Source organism: Gymnogyps californianus, chromosome 4 (assembly GCF_018139145.2).
Source record: "Gymnogyps californianus isolate 813 chromosome 4, ASM1813914v2, whole genome shotgun sequence".
NCBI classification, from domain to species: Eukaryota; Metazoa; Chordata; class Aves; order Accipitriformes; family Cathartidae; genus Gymnogyps; species Gymnogyps californianus.
In genome coordinates, this window is record NC_059474.1 from 26,151,491 (window position 1) to 26,173,141 (window position 21,651).

The 21,651-nt window shown below is 40.2% G+C and overlaps 1 protein-coding gene across 1 annotated transcript; it reads left to right on the top strand.

The window, feature by feature from the left end:
• KLB (klotho beta) lies at positions 1-19,294 on the top strand. The gene is made up of 5 exons (XM_050896522.1): positions 1-738; positions 8,850-9,357; positions 14,078-14,346; positions 15,963-17,106; positions 18,933-19,294. Exons 1-5 carry the CDS (start codon positions 1-3, stop codon positions 19,292-19,294), a joined length of 3,021 nt encoding a protein of 1,006 aa, XP_050752479.1.
• The last annotated feature ends 2,357 nt before the right edge of the window (positions 19,295-21,651 follow it).

The window sequence follows — 21,651 nt, forward strand, 5'->3', positions numbered from 1 at the left end:
ATGTGTGGCCAACGACTGGAGAGATTTGTTGCTTTTTGGACATTATTTTTCATAAGGATAGTTACTGGGCTTGCTGGAGAGGGAAAATCTGTGTGGAAAAAGGACCCCCACTTCAGCCCCGTGAGTGAAACACAGATGTTTTTCTATGACACTTTCCCCAAAGAGTTTCTCTGGGGTGTAGGGACGGGCGCTTTCCAGGTGGAAGGCAGCTGGAGGAAGGACGGGAAAGGCTCCTCCATCTGGGACCACTTCGTCCACTCGGAGTTCGGGGATCCTGACAGCACAGACGCTTCCAGTGACAGTTACACCTTGTTGGACAAAGATTTGTCTGCTCTGGATTTTTTGGGAGTTACTTTTTACCAGTTTTCAATTTCATGGTCAAGGCTTTTTCCCACTGGAGTGGTAGCAGCTCCCAATGAAAAAGGACTCCAGTATTATAACACCCTTATTGACTCTCTACTCTACAGAAATATTGACCCTGTGGTTACACTGTACCACTGGGACCTGCCCTTGATGCTGCAAGAAAAATACGGGGGATGGAAAAACGAATCAGTAATTGATATCTTCAGTGACTATGCTACCTTTTGCTTCCAGACCTTTGGGGATCGTGTTAAGTATTGGATTACAATCCACAATCCGTATTTAGTTGCTTGGCATGGGTATGGCACAGGTATTCATGCTCCTGGAGAGAGAGGGAAAATAACAACCGTCTATTCTGTAGGACACAATTTGATCAAGGTACAGTATAGTAAGATTTTACAAACTGATCTTGCACCACCATGGGAAACGATGGGAGGAATCAATCATGTAATCAATGTTAAAAGAAAAATCAAGGAATGTGAAAACACCAAGAAATAACCCTTAGCTAAGGCAGTCTTTTTTTTAATCCTCATGTTGATTTTATTGTTGTTGTCACAACAGGTGACAGTAATTACTTGTTTTAAAGTGCTTGTTTATTATTTTATTTAAATTAGGTTTTGCCTACAAAATCTGGCTATTAAAGAGCATGATCTTCCTTCTTTATTCTTTCCACTTAGCTAAACACACTGACATGATCATTCATTCGGCTACACTGAAATGACTATTCTGTTAGTTTAAAATGAAATTTATTTGCATTTGCATATTGGATCAATTCTACTAGCAATAGAGTATGTATATATAAATATGATTAGTTCTAGCTTAGTAAGATCATACTGCAAAATGTTTATTGCTAAACTAGCAAGGTCAGCAGTTCTTGGGTTTGGAAGAAAACAAATGTCCTCTTCAATATTTGAGAGTTTCAAAACTAGGTTATTTCCATGATGTTTTCAGCATTTTAATTTTTATGCCAGTCTTATTTATCAGCTGTCTTCTACAGAATTACACATCCAAAAGGCTTGATCCCATGATCAATAGCTTCAACAGCTGCAGTACTGGGTCCTAAGTTCATGGTATTCTTTCTTTGGGAAGGAAATTGCTTTAATTTAAAACAATTTCCAATAACAGCAGTTTAAGATAAGAATTAACAATATTGATACAGCATTTTTTTCATCTGTAGTGCTCAAAGTACTTTACAGAGCAGGTCACTGTCCTGTCTCTGTTTGATGGAGCAGCTAGTATAATTCTCCCTGCTCATACTATTCCTAGCTGTCACAAAAAGAATTTGTCTACTACCTACCATATATTATAAATATAATTAACAAATAAATCTGAATGTATTTGTCCTGCAGAATGCATGTAGGAAAAAATTAATTGCCAGAGTAGTAAAAAATATTCTGCAACTGGCCATTTGTATTTCTTGTATTTGCTTCTGGACTTGAACCTGCAGAACCTCCTTTTTCAGAAAATTCACACTGCAGTCAGTAGAAGTTTTACACATAGAAAAGTCATCGAGCATCCTGAGTCATTGATTTCAGACTTAGCACAAGAATGATTTAACTATTGAGATTTGTGAAGCATCTCAGAGAGAACTGATACTCAATCATTCTTTTTATTTTCAAGTGCTATATAAAATATGTTTGATACAATACATGTAAAAGATACAACATAAGTTTGCAGCATTGCTTACCTGAATTTCTGAGTGGCACAATCAAATCTAGGGTACCAAGTAGGCAGTCTCTGCATTTTCCCACTCTGTAAAACCCGTGTAAGCAGCACACAGCATATAGGGAGCAATGCCTCTGCTGAAGAGTTCCAGGAAGCCAAGCACAGCTGGGTCCGATATACAAATTACTGACCTAAGTTCCTTGGTCAGTATTATTTAAATCTCAGACTTCATCTAATAGTTCATTCTAGCTTTACAGTCTGTGAATCTGAGTATAAAATCAATCACTTAAATGAAAGAGTTAATGAGACTTTCAGCAACACACAATCCATTAACTAGTTTTTTATTATTTTGGGGCAGAAATTATTTTCGTGTTGTATCTTTCTTACAGCCCTATGAACATTACTTAATGTATTAGCAGTTCTTTCCTGTGGCACTGTAAAATTTCTGAAGATTTTAGGTCTTTATGAAGAATCTCAAATTTGTAGTAATGTATTTGAGGAACTGGAGTTTGATGTTTGGGGTTGGAGGTGGAATGGAAGCTCTTGAGGAGCCAGTTGACATGAGTCAACTCATATATATATAAATTTTTTTTTTCTTAATAAAATGTAATTAAAGCCAGTCATTCCACAGAAGTCATAGGTGTTATTATATGTTTCAAGCCAACTAGCCAGAATCTTTCTCAAAGATTTTTGTGGGTATCTAAATGTTGTTTGTTTAGCATTGTTGACAATACCGTATTAATATAATGTATTGATGCATAATCAGGATTCATGTGTTGTGAAATGTCTCTCCTTTGAGAGGCAGGGAATGTTATAAGAATCTCTCTTTAAAGAGATTTCACATGGCTTTTTATTTCAGGACAGGTATATGCAAATCTGTTTCTCAGACATTGTATTATGGCTACCTTCTAATTGACCACTGCAAACCAAAAATGTCCTCCCAAAAATAAAAGACCAACAAAAATGTCAGGTTTTGGCAGTGTGAGGCAAAGCCTGTTAAAGCTGTTGAAAAGATTCCCGTTTATGTTGGCGGCTTTAGGAGGAGCCACATTCTTGTCCATGTCAGGGCATAGTTTTTGGACAAGCTGTTGAAAGACAGTATTCTCCATGCCACCCTATGTACATTACCAGGTCCACCCATGAAATATGCTGAGCAGGAAATACAGGTCTGTAACGCTCAAAAGAAACTGATCTGGCCACCACTCTGTTGCATGGCAAATTGCTGAATAATCATTCTCAAGCCTTTTTGTAGTACCTTTGGATAAACTAACTCTCTCATGAGTCCTACTTTTAGTTTCATTTACCTGTGCACTGTTGCAGTTGCGGTGTTGTGAGAACTAATCACCGTTTATATAAAGGAGGGCTTTTATGTGATACATCAATCACAAACTGAAGCTAAGTTTCATAGAATCACAAAACCAATGTAACAAACCATAAACTTCTGCTTTTTTGGACTCTGGATTATTTTATTGTAAGAACAGTTTGAAAGTTGCTGGAGATTTTTGTGTCTCTAGAAGAGGGCTGAAGAAATTTCTCTTGATTTTAAACTATCAATTTTAGTAGACTAAAGAAATCCAACATCTTAAAACTCAAATAACTAGCTGGCATAAGGAAAAAGTCCATGCATTTTAGAACTGATTAAAACATGATCTGCTTCCATGAATTAATTCAGGTAGGTAATTAGGTAGATAATTATCTTATTAAGGCTTTTCAATAGAAGTAGGATTCATCTGTCTTCATCAAGCCCCAGAGCCCTATGGTGTTGGCTAGCACAAGGCATAGCAGATACTGCATCACCTAATACATGTGCTTTCCTTCTGTGCCTTGCATCCTTTTAAGGGAATGCCCCAGATACATCTACTTAAGAGACAGTCCTGCCTTTTACATGGGTCTTGCTATTCCAGACCCATAAAGAAGGCTGGTGAATGCGGAAGCAAAGGCTGCTAAACAGGGTGCTTAGGAGGTCCACATGGGGAAAATAATCCACAGAAGAAGAACTCAAAATTTCAATTTAAAAAAACGTATTTGTATGTTACTTTTTATGCTTTTCATACACAGAGGGTAATAATTGCTACTGATCATTTTAAAGGACCTGATACTACTTCCATGGAAATGAATAGGAAATGTGAAGTGTGACGCTTATCAATTCTAAATTGCTAAGGGGTTCACTTAGATAAATTTCTATTCAATTGTATGATCATTACCACTAACACGAGGAGCATGTGGAATCTTATACCAGATGGAGAGTGGCTGTATCTCCTTTCTTCATTAAAGGAGACTGTACTTCACAAAAGCAACATCAGAAAACAGTTAATGTTAACATGTAACTTGCCATGCGACATTTGAAAGACACATCAAAGAAGATACAGGAACTATGAGCTTGCTCCTGAGGCAGCTGTCATACTGAGGCAGAGAAGAAAGAAACTGCACACAGAAAAATTAGATGGATTTCTTTGATTTAACAGTAAATAAATCTGACAAGAAGCAAGAAAATATAAAGCAGATGAATCATTGTGGCTGGAGCTAAATGAGATATATATCTGATATATTATTACCATTTTCTCTGGATCTAGTTATCTTCTTTTATACTTAGATTGAAGTTTGTAAAGATCACAAACTGCAGACCAAGCTGTCTTCTTTTCATCCTCTATATCAGTGCCCTCCGGGCAGTTCTGCCTTTGCTACGTAACAGGCAGAAAGGGGCTTTTTTTTTTCCTGTTAAAGATCATTCACATTCCTTTCCATCTGGCAGAAAAGCCCAGGAGAAAACTGTCAGAATAAGATCTCCCTAAAAATTTTCTTCATGGACACACCTTCATATCACATAGTGGGAACAGGCAGTAAATCCCCTTTCAGATATGGTGTCTCTATATAGATCTGTCACGGATCAGGTTCATCTCTGTGCCCAGCTGCGTGACTCAGAGCTCTTCAGTAGCTCTCACTATGCCAGGATCTCTTCGTGGAGACTGCTGCCTTTGGGATCTTTGGATGAGCACATCCCAGAGAAGTCCCATAATTCATTCTCCTTAAAAACAAGTTTCTACTGAATGAATGGGGAATAATTCCTATCTCTACATCCAACCAGACACTTTCTTCCCTTCCTCCAAAGAGGCCTCCTTTTCTCAGGATCTAGAAAGATGAAGCTACAGCAGTGCCCATATTTCCTACAGGAGGAGGGAAATCTGTCTCCATCGTGTATGGCTCTAGGGTGGACGGCAGAATTGTCTATGCTTGTAAATGTCTTTGCTGGAAGATTTTTCAAACAGTAGTAGCCATCAGTGATGATGTAAAATTCAGCACCGATTCACACTTCTTTTGTATGATTTATTATTTTCAGGTTAGCTTTCTTACACTTCTTGGAAGTCATAGGAAAAATACAATCCAAATGCAAGACAGCATAGAACAAATTTAATAGTAAAGCCTCAGTCCTTCAAACCACCCTCTTAGAAATTTAGTTGCCTACATCTCAACAGCCCTTTTTTCCTTCAAAGGGCTTCAGGGATAGAGCTTCAGGGTCAATTTGCAAAATAAGGGCTTTAGCTCTACTGAGTATGTGGCATTTTTACCAGAGACCAAAAGGGCCTTGAACTGAAATATACTCTCCAAATAAGCCACACACACCTGCCCTTCTTCTAAAGTGATGTTTAACACCATCATCATCAGACTCTGTATTCTAGCTCTTCATAGTTTAAAAACCAAACAATTAAACACAAAGCCAGTATAATTTTATTAGCATTTTTTAAATTCTAGTTTTCCTAAATGTTCTTGCTCTCCAGCACACTAAAATAACTCCATATACCCCTGACATTGTTTTGTGTGCTCATTGCTGCGACATTCAAGGAAAATTGCTTGACTTCAACATATCTTAAGAATTTGAAAGTATTAGTCTTTCAATAGTGAGCTCTTTGCGTACGTACATGATAAATTACAGGATCAGAGTTTGAAGGAGTATGAGAATATTTCAAGAAGAGAGGAGAATAATACTGTTGTCTTGATTTTATTAAATTGACTTATCTAGCCTTTTTACAGGGTTAATACTAACTGACTTAGCACTCTGTGACTTTCAAGACTATGGAATAATTTCTATATTAATACTAGGAAAATATGCTGAAATTAATGTCGTGTATCTAGAATAAATACACAATATTGATCCTGCTTTCACTGTGTACTTAGCCTTGACATTTGTCCTTGATCTAACAAGGAAAGTGAAAGATTAGGGATTAAACTCTAACTGAAAAAAGATTAGTCAAGATTTACTCAAAATAGACAATTTGATGTATGATACAGCTTTTAAATTGATGTTTGTTTCATATGTGGTCTTACAAAACAAATTATATTAATCAGTTGGTTCCTTCAACAATAGTTTGCACTTAGCAAACACCTTCCATCTGAGAATGTTAAGCTGCGTTACAGATAATTAACAACTCAAAACAGAATTAGAGGCAAGCAAATGCTATTGTCTCTACTACTTCTGTAAAAACCCTTACTATAGACAGAGTGACAATTTTTTTTCAGTAGAGTTAACCCTCAGAATTAAGAGACATCAGTGACACATATGCATTTGTGTATGGGGCTCCTATCTTGACTCATATTAAATGTACTTATTTGTACTTGAGGTCTGCTCCTGTAGAATTATACCTGTGACTGTATTCTCTACTGTAGACAACATTTTTAATAGTAACTTTACTTTCTTCTAATCAACCTCCTGAAGATGCGTATGAACACAATGAGTTGTCCTTGATTGTCTTTTACATGTCAATATTGCATTCCAATTAGTTGGGTTTTGGCAAAGGCATCTTTCTCCACTTCACCTAGAAATGTGTGATTGCTAAGATTTACCTGGTGCTGTTGTCATGCTACTTGGCACTGTGCATAATACAGCTGACTTCAGCAGGGTTTTTCTTGTTAAGCCAACCCGACCATATACCTTTGATTAAACAGTGGTGTCAGTAGCCTGTGTCTGGGGAAAAAAATATACTAATCAGGTGAGAAATCACTAGAGGTAGAGAACAAAGCAAGCCTGGCCCCAGCACCCACCCCGGGGCTAGAGCTTCAGGAGAGGACAGTGAGGGTGACTGAGGAGATGGCGCTGGCCACTTAAATTTTCTGATGAGACTGGTAAGAAATCTATTTTATAATATTTTAACTGTATCTTGCAATTTGCCTCATGAGTACAATTTTGCTGACTTCCCTTTTCAGCTACAGAACCTGCATTTCAAAGGTTAACGTTACTTTATCAGTATTTTCAAAGACAGACCTTGAACAAATGTTACAAGCATGACCTTAGAAACCATAAACAACTGATACACAAAATTTCACAAACTGTAATTCTTTGGTACTCCCTAGCTTAACCAAATATCTACCTGACATCAGGTCTTTGGGGTTTTTTTTAAACTGTCAAGGCTGTGTGTTTCTAGATAAATTAACTGAAATTATTGTCAAAGGTAAACAATGCTGTTTGGCTTGGTAATGATGTCAGTCTAACTCGGCACTCTAAGTGTTTCACAATGCTTCTCAATGTTTTTTTCTGGGTGCAAACAGTTATTTTCTTTCCAGCTTAAGAGTATAAAGCCACACTTCAGCAATAAGGTAAACCCTGAGTTACTTGACAACTCCTCAACTGGGAGAGGTCAGCTCCCCTCCCCTGTGTCAGATCCTCTGGTGTGATTCACGCTGCGATCCAGTCACCCTTCCTTGACACCCTAGCTCTCCCCTTTTCCTATGGGTCTTTGACATGCTAGTAGTTTCTCAGTCTCCCATGTATACAATGTTAAGCTGTCTAAAACATTATGATAATCAGAAAAATGGAATTAAGATGTGATACAAGGTATGCTTTCATTGTCACTAACACGAATAGCAAAACTTCTGTCTGTCCTAGGGCAGTCAATATTCGGCTGATTATGAGTACTACAACATGCCATATCCAAGAGATCTTTTGAGATACTGCTGCCAAATTTCCTTTTAAAACCAAAGTGTTGTTGCTCTCTACTTAAAATGAGTAAGCTTCATTCTGTGCTGTTGCATGTACTGTCAGAAAAACTATTATTATAGCAGCTTCAAAGAAGAAATAAACTAAAATCCTGGATCAAAATTCTCACACAGAACTGTGAAACTTGACATTTGGGTTCAAACTTTGCAGCTGGGTCCTTTCTTCAAGTTTTTGCATTTAGGGACTGTGCAAATATCAAAAGTTGAACACTTACTCATATGATTAGGCCAAACTAAAACAAATGAAAGTGTATCCCAAGAAGAGGGATGGGGTGGACATGGTTTGGTCAGAGTAAATCCAGGTAACCCCCATAGCACAGAGCAGTTAATAGCACAGAGCCAATACTGACAAAGGAAACATCATTTGAGATGCATAATTTCTGGAACAATTGTAAAGATGGTTTAAAATTTTGACCATACCAGCAATCACTGCTTGACAAAGAAAGACCTAGATGGGACCGTCTAGATCACGGAGTTCAAATCCCACCATTAACAGCTGCTTAGTCCCGAAGTGTCCACATAACAGCTGTTGACATCCCCGCTGGGACCTCTCGTGAAATCTAGACCTATGTTAAAAGGCAAAAAGCCGCAGCCCTAATGTGTCGTAGGAACAGCACACATGAGATACTGAGCATTACCATCATCTTGAGGTACCTTGCAGTGTAACAGTAATTGCCCATCACAGCTGTGCGGGGTAATTAGCGTGCCTTAACTGTTTGTTAATATTTCCATAGAAGTCTGCAGTGAATCAGATGCAGCTATCTGCCTGTCTAGCTGCCACCACACACAGAGATTTATTAGAGAGTTACAATTTAATGCTATTTTTCTCTCATCAGGCTCATGCAAAAGTTTGGCATAACTACAAAAAACGCTTTCAGCCGTATCAGAAGGGGATGATGTCCATAGTATTGGGATCCCACTGGATCGAACCTAACAAATCGGAAAATGCTTTGGATATTTCTAAATGTCAGCAGTCTATGGAGAGAGTACTCGGATGGTTTGCTAAACCCATCCATGGGGACGGTGATTATCCAGAAGAACTGAAAAATGAATTCTCGTTTTTGCCACGCTTTACTGAGGATGAGAAGAACTACGTAAAGGGAACAGCTGACTTCTTTGCATTTTCCTTTGGTCCTAATAACTTTAAACCTCCAAACACTCTACCAAAAATGGGACAAAATTTGTCACTCAATTTGAGGGAAGTACTGAACTGGATTAAACTGGAATACAACAGTCCTCGAATCTTGATTGCAGAGAATGGCTGGTTCACTGACAGCCATGTGAAAACAGATGACACCACAGCCATCTACATGATGAAAAACTTCATTAATAAGGTTTTACAAGGTTTGTACACAAGTTAGTTGTTGGATTTTTCAGAGAGCTTTTTAAGACCATTTGATATTTAGCTCTGTAATGATTTAATTGTTTTTTTAAAAGAGATAATGGCAACTAAGTTAATTATTAATTATTTATACTGCATGAGTACAAGTCATGGATCAGGATCTACTGGTGCTAGGTGTTGTACAAACACAGAAAAAAACCATAGTCTCTGTCCCAGACAGCTAAAGTCCAACATTTGCATTTGATTTTAAAACTAAGTAAGTGCAAAACTGAGTCAGAAATGAATGAAAACAAACCTATTGGATATCACACTTCACTGCTGGCAGCCCAACTGTAAAACCTTTGTGCAGGTACATACCTTGACAGCAGGAAAACAAGACAGTGACTACAGACTGTCATTGCCATACTGGGGTCCTACTCCAATGTAAAATGCGCGAAGGAAATCAGCAGGAGACGGGCAATCATTCTTCAGAATTATTGCACGCCAAACAGAGATAATATGTTTTAAAGACACACTTTTAATCTTGGTATTTGCCTTCATAAAGCCAGTGTACAGGGGTGCTCTCTGAAGGCAAAAGATTTGATTTTGTATGAAATATGAACGCTGTTAGTACCTAAAGCCTCTGCAAAACCAGTATTTCTTTTCCCCCTCATCCAGTTTGTAGGTTCGGTGCTGGGAGAGGGACAGCTGCTGGTCCTGAGAGCCATCCTCCCAGCAGGCTGCCCCACTGCTGATGCCACACTGCGGTGATGGGATGGCTCGGATCCCTTTACAAAAAGCTTTCTTATCCTCAGAAAAGGGAAAACACGAGTAATCGTTTACTCTGACACCAAGTCAGGAACTACTGTATCACCAACAAATGTCATTAAGCTCCAAATGAAGATTATCCAGATATATTTAAAGTTGGTTCAGATTGTAAACTTCACATAGCACAACTGTGCGATTTAGAATCATAGAATCATTTAAGTTGGAAAAGAGCTTTAAGATCATTGAGTCCAACCGTTAACCTAGCACTGCCAAGTCCACCACTAAACCATGTCCCTAAATGCCACATCTACACGTCTTTTAAATACCTCCAGGGATAATGACTCAACCACTTCCCTGGGCAGCTTGTTCCAATGCTTGATAGCCCTTTTGGTGAAGAAATTTTTCCTAATATCCAATGTAAACCTCCCCTGGTGCAACTTGAGGCCATTTCCTCTTGTCCTATCGCTTGTTACTTGGGAGAAGAGACTGACACCCACTTCGCTACAACCTCCTTTCAGGTAGTTGTAGAGAGCGATAAGGTCTCCCCTGAGCCTCCTTTTCTCCAGGCTAAACAACCCCAGTTCCCTCAGCCACTCCTCATAGGACTTGTTCTCTAGACCCTTCACCAACTTCATTGCCCTTCTTTGGACACGCTCCAGCACCTCGATGTCTTTCTTGTAGTGAGGGGCCCAAAACTGAACACAGTATTTGAGGTGCGGCCTCACCAGTGCTGAGTACAGGGGGACGATCACTTCCCTAGTCCTACTGGCCACACTATTTCTGATACAAGCCAGGATGCTACTGGCCTTCTTGGCCACCTGGGCACACTGCCAGCTCATATTCAGCTGGCTGTTGACCAACACCCCCAGGTCCTTTTCCACCAGGCAGCTTTCGAGCCACTCTTCCTCAAGCCTGTAGTGTTGCCTGGGGTTGTTGTGACCCAAGCACAGGACCTGGCACTTAGCCTTGTTGAACCTCATACAATTGGCCTTGGCCCATCGATCCAGCCTGTCCAGATCCCTCTATAGAGCCTTCCTTCCCTCAAGAAGATCAACACTCCCACCCAACTGGGTGTCATCTGCAAACTTACTGAGGGTGCACTTGATCCCCTCATCCGGATCATTGAATCGTCCAGATATGTCCTGCCCTTTCCAGATTTTGAGGAGGTTACATTCCAGTATTTGGTTTATGATATTTTAAATACTGCAGTGACACAGCAGGAAAGTCTAGATGCAGGCCTGGATTTGGAGGTGTGGAACGGGTAGATTTCTGGACACATACATAAGAAAATCCATAGTGTGTTCTTTTTTTTGAATCCTCTACAGCAGACCTGGCTGTAATAACCATCCGTGGATTCATGCTTCTGAAATACTTGGTCAATGTTCAACCAATAACTACTTCTCAAGAATTGTCATCTACATTTTTATGTATGCAGATACTTCAACCTCTGCCTCAAAATACAGGATTATCTCTTAACTAATGCATTTTTTGTGAAGCAAACTTTAATTTGTCTGATCAGGAATAATATTTGGAAGATATTTTCATATTTTTACTTACAGAGAAGTCAGGTATAAATTTGCTGTTTGCAGCAAAATCAATTAGATCACGTTAACCTCAAAACATCATTTATATAGGCCAAATAGTAATGGGATGGTGGCTGTTAAGATAGCATGTAACAGGTTATAAGGAGCTATACTTTTGTGTGTGTGTGTGTGTGTGTGTGTGTTTCAGGAAGAGTGCTGTAAACTTTGCACTGTATGCCTGTAACTCACGGCACTGTGAGTTGTGAAAATATGTGATGTATAACATCACCATTGCAATGAACTGACCTCAATTATGATACAAGGATGCAACTGAAGCAACAGCTTCTTAGTGGCATGCATACACCTGTCAATACTGAAACTATTACTTCTGCAGGACTCCAAGGCTCCACCTATAGCAGACACAGAAATTATCTCCTTCTGTGGATGTCACCTGTGGTGACACAGGGAGCTTAATTAACTCCTGACCTCTTCTACCTTCAGCCCCTTGTTCCTGCCCCAGCCATCCCCTTGGTTTTTAGGAGGATTTTCTCATCCCCACTCTAATGTTCAGTGAGGATCCTGAGTTCTGTTTCTGCCCTCTCCTTTCACTGTCACTGCAGACAATGCTACAAACATACTCTCATGCTGATCCACAGGATCTCTACCTGCCACCCACCTAACTACTAATTCTTCTTACCACAAAATATGCATAAAATAGTGCATTTTTCCCTACCCATTTCAACAGCCAAAAATTCTCATCTAGGCATGCACCATCTCAAGTATCACAGCATCTTTTGCTCTGACAATTAAACCTAGCCTCCATCCATTCAGTATGCTTCTAGAAAAAAATATTTTTTCTCAGTTGTCACTTATGCTGTCCCTGTATGTCTACTTCCATTTGTTCAACCTTCCTCATTGCAGACAAGAAGCACTCATCTTTACTTGCAAGGCCCTTCTGGCCTGTCTCTTTATCCTCTACATCATTCTCCACCTCTGCGTTTTGCAATTGGTATTTTCAGAGATTTTTGTACTTTCTCCCATGGTTTCCCTAATACTTAGAAGTTGCTTTTCTTGCAAATACATGCCAATACATGTATTGCTTCGTTACATTCCCTCATCTCCTTACCAGTATTCTGGCCTTGTCTATCAGCTTCTCATATACTTACATTGCGAGCTCTTGGGCTTTCTGATTTCTTCATCCAGCAGCTAGTAAAAGATCATGCTGGACTATGACAGTACTGCTGGGTACCTTGTTACTCTGTCGCATGAATACAAGTACTGTGCAAAACGCTCCTGCTGAAGTTGCAGCATGGTGTGACTAAGGCAAATAAGTTCAGTGGAAATACAAAATTATGCAAAGTGAAATGTCCTGAGAAAATAAGGCAAAGCAATGTTGGGCGAGAATAGAGCTTTAAATCAGAATACTTCATCTTTATTCCTTGGCTTACTCTCAGTCAACTACAGGTAAAATATGGCTGTCCGTCTGTCTGTGTCAAAATCCTCAGTAACCCCACTTGGTCACTGCTTTGCCCTTGATATTCCTGCCCTTATAAGGTTAACGTGAGGAGTTATCCTGCATTATTTCCTAGCTTAAAGCTGGCGACAGACAGCTAACATGACTGACCATGGAGTTTGGACTTTTTCTTCCAGGCTGCCAGCTGGCACACACTGTAAGTGGGTAACGAACGTTGTTGTTAGTTGGTGTCCAGCGAGAAGCAGCTTTGGAAGTTCTGCTGCCCTTCCTGGTGAATCGGGTTTCATGTCCAAGAAAGCAGTCATTTTGTCATCTTTCTCATATATTATATGTAAAAGATTATATGTATACTACTTTGCAAGGTGGAGGGACATTAAGATTGCCTGAAGAAACACGCATGTGCTGCACCCATTCTGTGAATAAATCAAGCACTTCAGTCTCTGGGTTGATCAACCCAGCTTCTTCTAAAGTCATTACATGTCCCATACTGACGCATTTAATTTTTCAATTTAGAAGCTGAATAGACATTCCTAAATGGTAGAGTTTGCAGAGATCTTTCAAATAAAGGTAGAAAGTTTTAGCTTCATGACAAAGTCACAAACTAGATCAACTGTTGCACCCTTAATTTTTAGTCATGATTCTCTAATTTTATTGGTATATATTACTTGCAAATCATCAAATGCAACTTAAAATCTGGATGTGGCATAATATTTCATGTTGCTCAGAGCAGAAATAAAGCATCCTACGGTAATTTAATTTCTTAAGGAACTAGTGATGTACATATTTTTTTAATGAATAAAGACTAAGATATATAAAGTCTGTCACGGTTTTGCAATGAATTAAAATGGGCCAATAACCCTATGAGTGTTGAGAAAACCCTCAAGATTTTCAAAGTCAATAGACCTTCCTCATAAATATCCCTTATATATGTTAGAGTACTAAATATAAGACTCATGGATGTTACTTTCTCTTACACAGCTATTAAATACGACAACATAGATGTGTTTGGTTACACAGCCTGGTCACTCCTTGATGGCTTTGAATGGCAACATGCTTACAACATCAGGCGTGGATTATTTTATGTAGATTTCAAAAGCAAAAAAAAGGAAAGGATTCCCAAGTCATCTGCACTTTATTATAAACAAATCATACAAGAAAATGGCTTCTTCCCAAGAGAGTCTACCCCAAGCTTGCAAGCTCAGTTCTCCTGTGACTTCTCCTGGGGTATCACCGAGTCTGTTCTCAAGGTAAGCGTAAAATATCGGGAAGACTGCTGGAGGCAGAGCCATCAACAACTTTACTTTGTGAATAAATGACTGTGTACAGCACCTTTCGTTCAGGAATCTCAATGCACGCTGCAAACAGAAGTTAAGCCTAGACATAGTTGCATAAGTTCAATTTTATGTACTTTACAGGTTTTCGGGTGAGCTAGTCACAGAGTGCTGGTGTGCTCCTGCAGCAACAGACCCCGCTGCAGGAGCCCTTCCAAGGCTGGCCCTCCCTTGCCTTCCCTCTGCTTGCATCTTCACGTGGCAGATCAGATCAGGAAACTTCAGACCAAGAAACTGACCCCAACCGATTGTTCTGGGGTTATTTTTCAACCAGGGGAGTTTCCCAATCCAGTTCGCAGTGGGGCTATAGGGATGCCTACGACAGCACGACGGAGAGGGTGGCACAGGGCAGGGACAAGGTGGTTATGCTGGTGGCAGCAGAGCTACCTGCAGGCTCGAGGTCTTGTCTAAAGCTACTGAACAAGGCAGAAACAGATTCCTGGGTTGAGCCTGGCTCTAAGTGCCACTTAGACAAGTGGGTAACAAGCCATTCTTTAAAAAGACTTATACCACAGGTGAAGACAACCAACATCAGCACATACAGGTTTTACCGTCTGAGCTTACATTTGAAAACAGATCATACCACCTTTTTTCCAAACTGGTTCTTACAGTATCTATTTCTACTTTAAATCTAGTTGATATAATACTGTATTTATAACTGTATGTCTGGCCAGTGTTGGGATACTCTTTTTGTCATCGCATACAGAAAGATAGTCCAATGACCAACATCAGCCTCAAAAAATAACAGCAAAACTCCATAATTTAACCTATTCACTGACAACCATAGGAAAAAAAGTAAAGCTTCTATATGTTTTGTTAATATACAGCATGGAAAAGTCCATTTTCTTAAAAAAATAAAATTTAATCTAAATATTTTAACTTCACTATATTCTATTCCAAATCCTACAAAAAGTATTTAAAAAAAATGGAATAGAAAAAAAAAAATCATGTGCTACACAGAACCTTGTTAACTAGTAGGAGATAGTAAAGATACAACTAAATGCTACAAGCTGTTTGTGTCAGATACTTGCATAGGCAGAAGGACTACTGGTAAGATCAGGGAACACTATGCCACAGTTTCACAAGGTTGATGTCAGCAGCAGTGCCAAAATAATCCGTGCCTGCCTTGTATACCCCCGGTGCTTGTTCTTACCACCCCGCTCTTCTGCCAGCTGCCTGAGAACTGCTGTTTGCGTGACCACAGAGTGAACTCGATCAGGGAGATTATCTGTGTGAAAATATATGTTGTGTAGGCTGGTGGCAGGGCAAATGCCAGTGTGTAGCTGAATAGAACAGAGAGTGCAATTTTAATGTTTTCCGTGGATGAAGGAACAGAACGGGTAAAAGATGACCGCTAGCACAGACAAAGCCCATATAGGTGAGCTGGTTATCCTCTTCCCCTCGGAGCATCTAAGCAGGACCTTCTGACATTCAGCACAAATCCTACAGCCAAATACAGGCAGAAATGCAGACTACGAGCAGGCATTCCTTTAATTAAACCCCATTGTAACATATCATTTTTATTTTCACAGGCAGAATCCGTGGCTTCCTCACCACAGTTCTGTGATTCCAGCCTGTACCTCTGGAACGTCACAGGAGATGGGCTCCTGCACAAAGTTAAAGGGGTGAAGCTAAAAACCCGACCAGCACAGTGCACGGATTTTGTCAGTATTAAAAAGCAGCTTGACCTCCTGGAAAAAATGAAAGTCACCCATTACAGATTTGCACTTGACTGGTCACTAATTCTACCCAATGGAGATTTGTCAGTGGTCAACAGGCAAGTTCTTAGGTATTACAGATGTGTGATTAGCGAAGTACTGAAGCTCAATGTTCAATCCATGGTCACCTTGTATTATCCAACTCATGCCTACCTGGGCCTGCCAGGTCCTTTGCTGCAGACAGGAGGATGGTTGAACCAGTCTACTGCCTACGCTTTTCAAGACTACGCAGCTTTATGTTTTCGGGAACTTGGCGATTTGGTTAAACTTTGGATTACAATAAATGAGCCTAACCGGCTAAGTGATGTCTACAATAGGAGCAGCAATGATACATATCGGGCAGCACACAATTTATTAATAGCACATGCCATGGCCTGGAGAATATATGATGAGCAGTACCGGTCCTTTCAGTATGGCAAAGTGTCCCTGTCCCTGCATTCGGACTGGGCTGAGCCTGCCAACCCCTACTTTGAATCTCATTCAAAAGCTGCCAACAGGTTTCTTCAGTTTGAAATAGGCTGGTTTGCCGACCCCATATTTAAGACTGGGGACTATCCAGCTACTATGCGGGAATACATTGGCTTTAAAAACAGAAAAGGCCTCTCGTACTCTTCATTGCCATCTTTCACAAGTGAGGAAAAGCAGCTTGTCAAAGGTGCAGCTGACTTTTACGCACTGAATCATTTCACCACCAGATTTGTGATTCATGAACCTCAGAATGGGAGCCAGTATGAATTTGATCGTGACATTCAATTTCTACAGGATATCACCTGCCTGAGCTCCCCTTCTCGTTTGGCAGTGGTGCCTTGGGGAGTGCGCAAAGTTCTCAGGTGGATTAAAAAAACCTACGGTGACATCGATATTTACATCACAGCAAACGGAATAGATGACCAGTCCTTAGACAATGATGAACTTCGAAATTATTACTTGGGAAAATACATACAAGAGGTTTTAAAAGGTGAGTATATGATAGATACAAGTTCCCCGGAGCCATTTCCACGGCACAGACCCAGGCATTCCTTAAGCAAGCGCCTAAGACGTCCTAGACAGAGCAAGCAGCTCTGGTTGAGATGCAGGAACCGGCCATCAGCATTCAGCCCCCTGAGGGGCCTGATTCTGCAGTCACACTCAGAGCAGATACAACACAAAGCAACGGCATCAAGCCCCTCACGTGAAATGCAGCTGCAGCTGCTTCCAGTTTAAACCATGTGAGAAGCCATCTGGGCATGCATATACAGCAGAGTAGTTATTCAGAAGTTAGTAGGAGATGGCACTTCAGACCAACAACTCCCAAGAGACAAGTCTAATTTCTATTCTACAAAAAAAGGCGGCAGCCTCCTTCCTTGCTTGCTGAACTAGTCATTGGACAGGAAAGCACAAGCAAGTCCAAGGAGACCTGGAGGGACATACAGAAGAAATACAGCAGGTCACCAGATTTGTAAGGAGCTGCTGTTGAAGGGAGAGTCAAAGTTTAGTTCCTGTTTCACTATTTGCTTTCTTCTGGGCACCTGCAGAAATCTAGTTCTTCAATTTAGACAAAAATTAATAAAAATTACAGAAGTAGAGGACAAAAATGTTCAAGGCAATGATCTTCAGCAATAGCTTATTGTATGTGAAATGCTACAGGGACCTCACCCCTCCCATCCCTCTTCCTCCAACCAAACATTAAAAGGAAAGCAGTGAGCCACAGGATACCGGAAAGGCCTCGGTACCTGAACCACACAGCCAAAATGAGACGTACAGTACATCCCTGCACTCACTATTCCCTATTGGTGAGCACTAGCGAGTTCCCTGATCAGGACGTGGGGCGTCTAAAAGCTCTTCTGAGGCACCTGTCCCCAAACATAGTCTACGTATCCTGGTTTCGCCTCTCTAGGAGCTAGCTACGTAAAAAATGAGACGGGTCTTACTCATGGCTAAGCATGGCTTCAGATTACTTTTAGACACCAACAAGAAACAGCATTCCCCCTCCAGTGCTTAGCTCTTTCTCAATTACTATAGGACTAATGAGCATTTGCTGATTTATATTCCACGCTAATTTCACATTGCAAACAAAAGAACAATAAGTTATTAACAGAGATAAGTTATTAAAGGAAAAGGTTGTTTAAAGGGCACTTCATCATAGTATTCCCGTTTTAATTTTCAGGTAGCATGACACTTTATAGTACTCACAGAAAGATCCCCCCAATTTACAATGTTCTTGCTTTATCTGGGTCACGTCCAGAGAGATGCGACTGCGCTCTCTGCTTACACATGAATTGGAGAGATGTTTACTCACGAAGGACTGCTATTTATGACTTCATTAAGTATTTTCACCCAACACTTGGGTGCAGCAGTATAACATACAGTCACGCATGCTGCGGGGCTGAGCAGCTGGGTTTGGAGCAGGGCAGGAATTTTTGGAAAGCTCCTCTCGTGGCACCGATGAGCAGCTGCTCCCCTTGAGTCATCGCAGCTGGGTTCAGTAAAGAGCAGCATCTGGCTTTTCCCAGGAAAGCAAGCTCCCAGCTCTAACCCTGTTCAAATCCAGCTTTCACAGAAAGGTCCAGAAAATTCCCAAATTCTAATTTTTTTTTTTTAAATAACGATGTACTGTTTTTACTTAATTAAGACAGGTGAGTATTATTAGAAGCGGGACATGTAAGTAAATATTTTATGATGCAATTACACTTTTTTAATTGATAGATTAATCATTTGAGATCGGAACTCATTACCAGAAAGTTTGCAGGTCATACAAAGTTTTATTAACATTTGGGTTTGGTTTTTTTTTTTTCCCCTTCACAGCATACTACATTGATAAAGTCAAGGTTAGAGGCTACTATGCATTTAAGCTGACTGAAGAAAAATCTAAGCCCAGATTTGGATTCTTCACTTCGGATTCAAAAGGAAAGCCTTCAATAAAATTTTACAATAACCTGATAAGCAACAACGGCTTTCCTGCCGACTATTCAGTCTGCGATCCCGCCAACCAAGAAAAGCAGTGTAGCTTCTGCTTGTTTATTTCTCAGAAGAAGCCGTTAATATTCTTTGCCTGCTGCCTTTTCTCTACCCTTATCTTGCTTTTAACCATTATTGTTTTTCACAAAAGAAAAAGAAGAAAACGTTTTAAGGCAAAAAGCATCCAGTGCATCTGTGTTCCATTTTAAAAAGGGGGCACAAGCCCACTTTCAGTGAGATCCATCACTGTTTGCATTCTACAGAGGATGATGCAGATCAGACAACTGTAGAAAAGCACTACGTGAGTCACTCCAGTCATACACACCAAGCATTTCATTCGAAAACGGAAAGTAATCACATGCACAGGAAGAAGAGCTATGATGACATTTGTTTCTGGTGAAATTACTTTTATCCACCTACTGTACATAGAAGAAGAAAAATTCATCTATTTAAAAAAAAGAACATTTTATGACTCTCCTGTGCCTTGAAATAACCTTTCAAACAGTTTGACTTGAAAAGAGATACTAAGCTGTGAGAACTGATATGCACTTTTCTATGAACCTCTGGACCAAAGTGTCTTGTGATGTATATTCATGTTATGAATGTTGTTGAGCATGAAACTGCAGTTAAGTAGGGTTTACAAATAAAAGTGTTATTAAAACCCACAAACTTTCAACTAAGTACAACACCAAGAATGAAATGTCCTGGGCCAGCTTCTGAAGATACCTCTAAAAGAACAAATCCAAGTTAACTCTATTATCGACCAACATACCTGTATCTCTTGCATATTGGGTGAAGGAGAGATCAGAGGTTAACATTTTAAGCAAATGTAACTGGACCCACAGGAGACAAGTCAAAATAATATACAATCACTATTTTTCATCTCCAAAATGGGGCAGCCATAAAATTTTTTACTAGCAGAGAACATTAAAATAAATAGTAACTATTAATCCACTCAAGAGAGTGATGAATATAATCCTAAATTGCACTTTTTCATAGAAACAAATATACATTATCATCTTAGCTCTGGTCAAGTGCCAGTGCAAGCCACGGGTAGGATAAAAGCAAGAGAGGAGTTTATTGCTATTGCCGCATTAGGCAAAAGCTACCAACCCAGGCATAATGCTCCTAAAGGATAAATGAACCTGCGCTCTCATTTAAACTTCTCGGGGACCAAACCCAGAGGTTTCCCTTGGTCTGGTTTTGGCATCTCAAAATGAGCCCAACAGGTCTTTCCCCTGAACTGCACCATCATTTAAAATTCACATTGGCCAGCCTTTTCAGTCATTGCATCAGATCCTCGCTGCCCAGGCAGGTATCACACACCTCTGGAGAGGGGCAGAGAAGCTGCTCTAGAAATGGAACCAAGGGCAAAAAGAGCCATCGGTTAAATTCCTACTGTCCTCCTCCACAACCTTCTTTTCCAGTGGCTAGTACCATTTTCAAGACCCAGTGAAACCCCCAACCTGTTCCCACTAGAAGCTAGTTACCTCAGTCCTAAGGTCCCCAAAACAGATAGATGCACTTTATCTGTACCCCAGCACCTCTGAAGAGATGAGGCATATGAACACATTGTCTTTTCCAACTGCACCTGAACACACAAGATAGCATCAAACACCAGGTAAATGACAATGTATTATGATAAAGTAAATGATAATGTAAATGATAAAGTATTATGGCCACTTACAGACTACTAGACACTTTGTGGAAGAGCTACTTTGAGGATATGCACAATTGACTGAACCCCAAACTCCCAATACTTGACCCAACCTTGAGTCTCAGTTCATAAATGCATGAGACTATTTCTCCATTGTATTTCAAGTATTGGTCAACATCACAGAAGGTTCATTAATTCAAAAGGTAAGTACTAGTAAAATGATGAGGGACTCTGGCCCATTTTACACTATAAGATGTACTACCAGCACAGCAAACAGCACAGCTGTTAGAGGTGCGGGCATCCTTCCATCACCCAAAGACACTGACAAGTTATCACTCACAGCAACCGTGGAATCACACGGAAGCACACTACAGGGAAACTCCTCTTGAATTGTGTGCATTGCGGCAGCACAGAGGATTTTGGAAGACTCCTTTAGCTGCACAATTTGAACAGCACAAGAACCTATCTTAAAAATGTTAAGCAGGCCACATGCAGCTTCCATGGCTGCAAAGTTTAGTGCCACTGCTTTCCCAGGCTCAGACAGTAGCACTGCACACCCCTGCTGAACTCAGTAGAATCATGCAAGTGAGTGCTTTGGGCAATTTTCTGAATTTTAGGCATGCATAGATGCTTTCCTCAATATTAAGCTTTCACCACTTGTTGCCAAGTATGTTTCTGCACTATCCCAGTATTTCCTGTGAATCTTTTTTCAAAATTGAATATAACAAGTGACAATATGGATTTTACCACAGCACAGAAATAGCACAACATCCCAGTTAGCTGTTGCTACGTGGCAAGATTAGTAACCACGACAAAAACAGAGCTATAGCCTCAGATGACACAAACCACTGCTGGCAAAACTCAGCAATAAGCCCTGCCTGAACTCTGAGGTCAAGTCCTGGGTTTTCT

Bases quoted from the DNA above. Each gene is read 5' to 3' on its own strand.
- KLB (XM_050896522.1), top strand. From the start codon at position 1: ATGTGTGGCCAACGACTGGAGAGATTTGTTGCTTTTTGGACATTATTT. The intron at 9,358-14,077 runs GTTTGTACACAA...TCTCTTACACAG, and splicing joins CATTAATAAGGTTTTACAAG to CTATTAAATACGACAACATA. The intron at 14,347-15,962 runs GTAAGCGTAAAA...TTATTTTCACAG, and splicing joins TCACCGAGTCTGTTCTCAAG to GCAGAATCCGTGGCTTCCTC.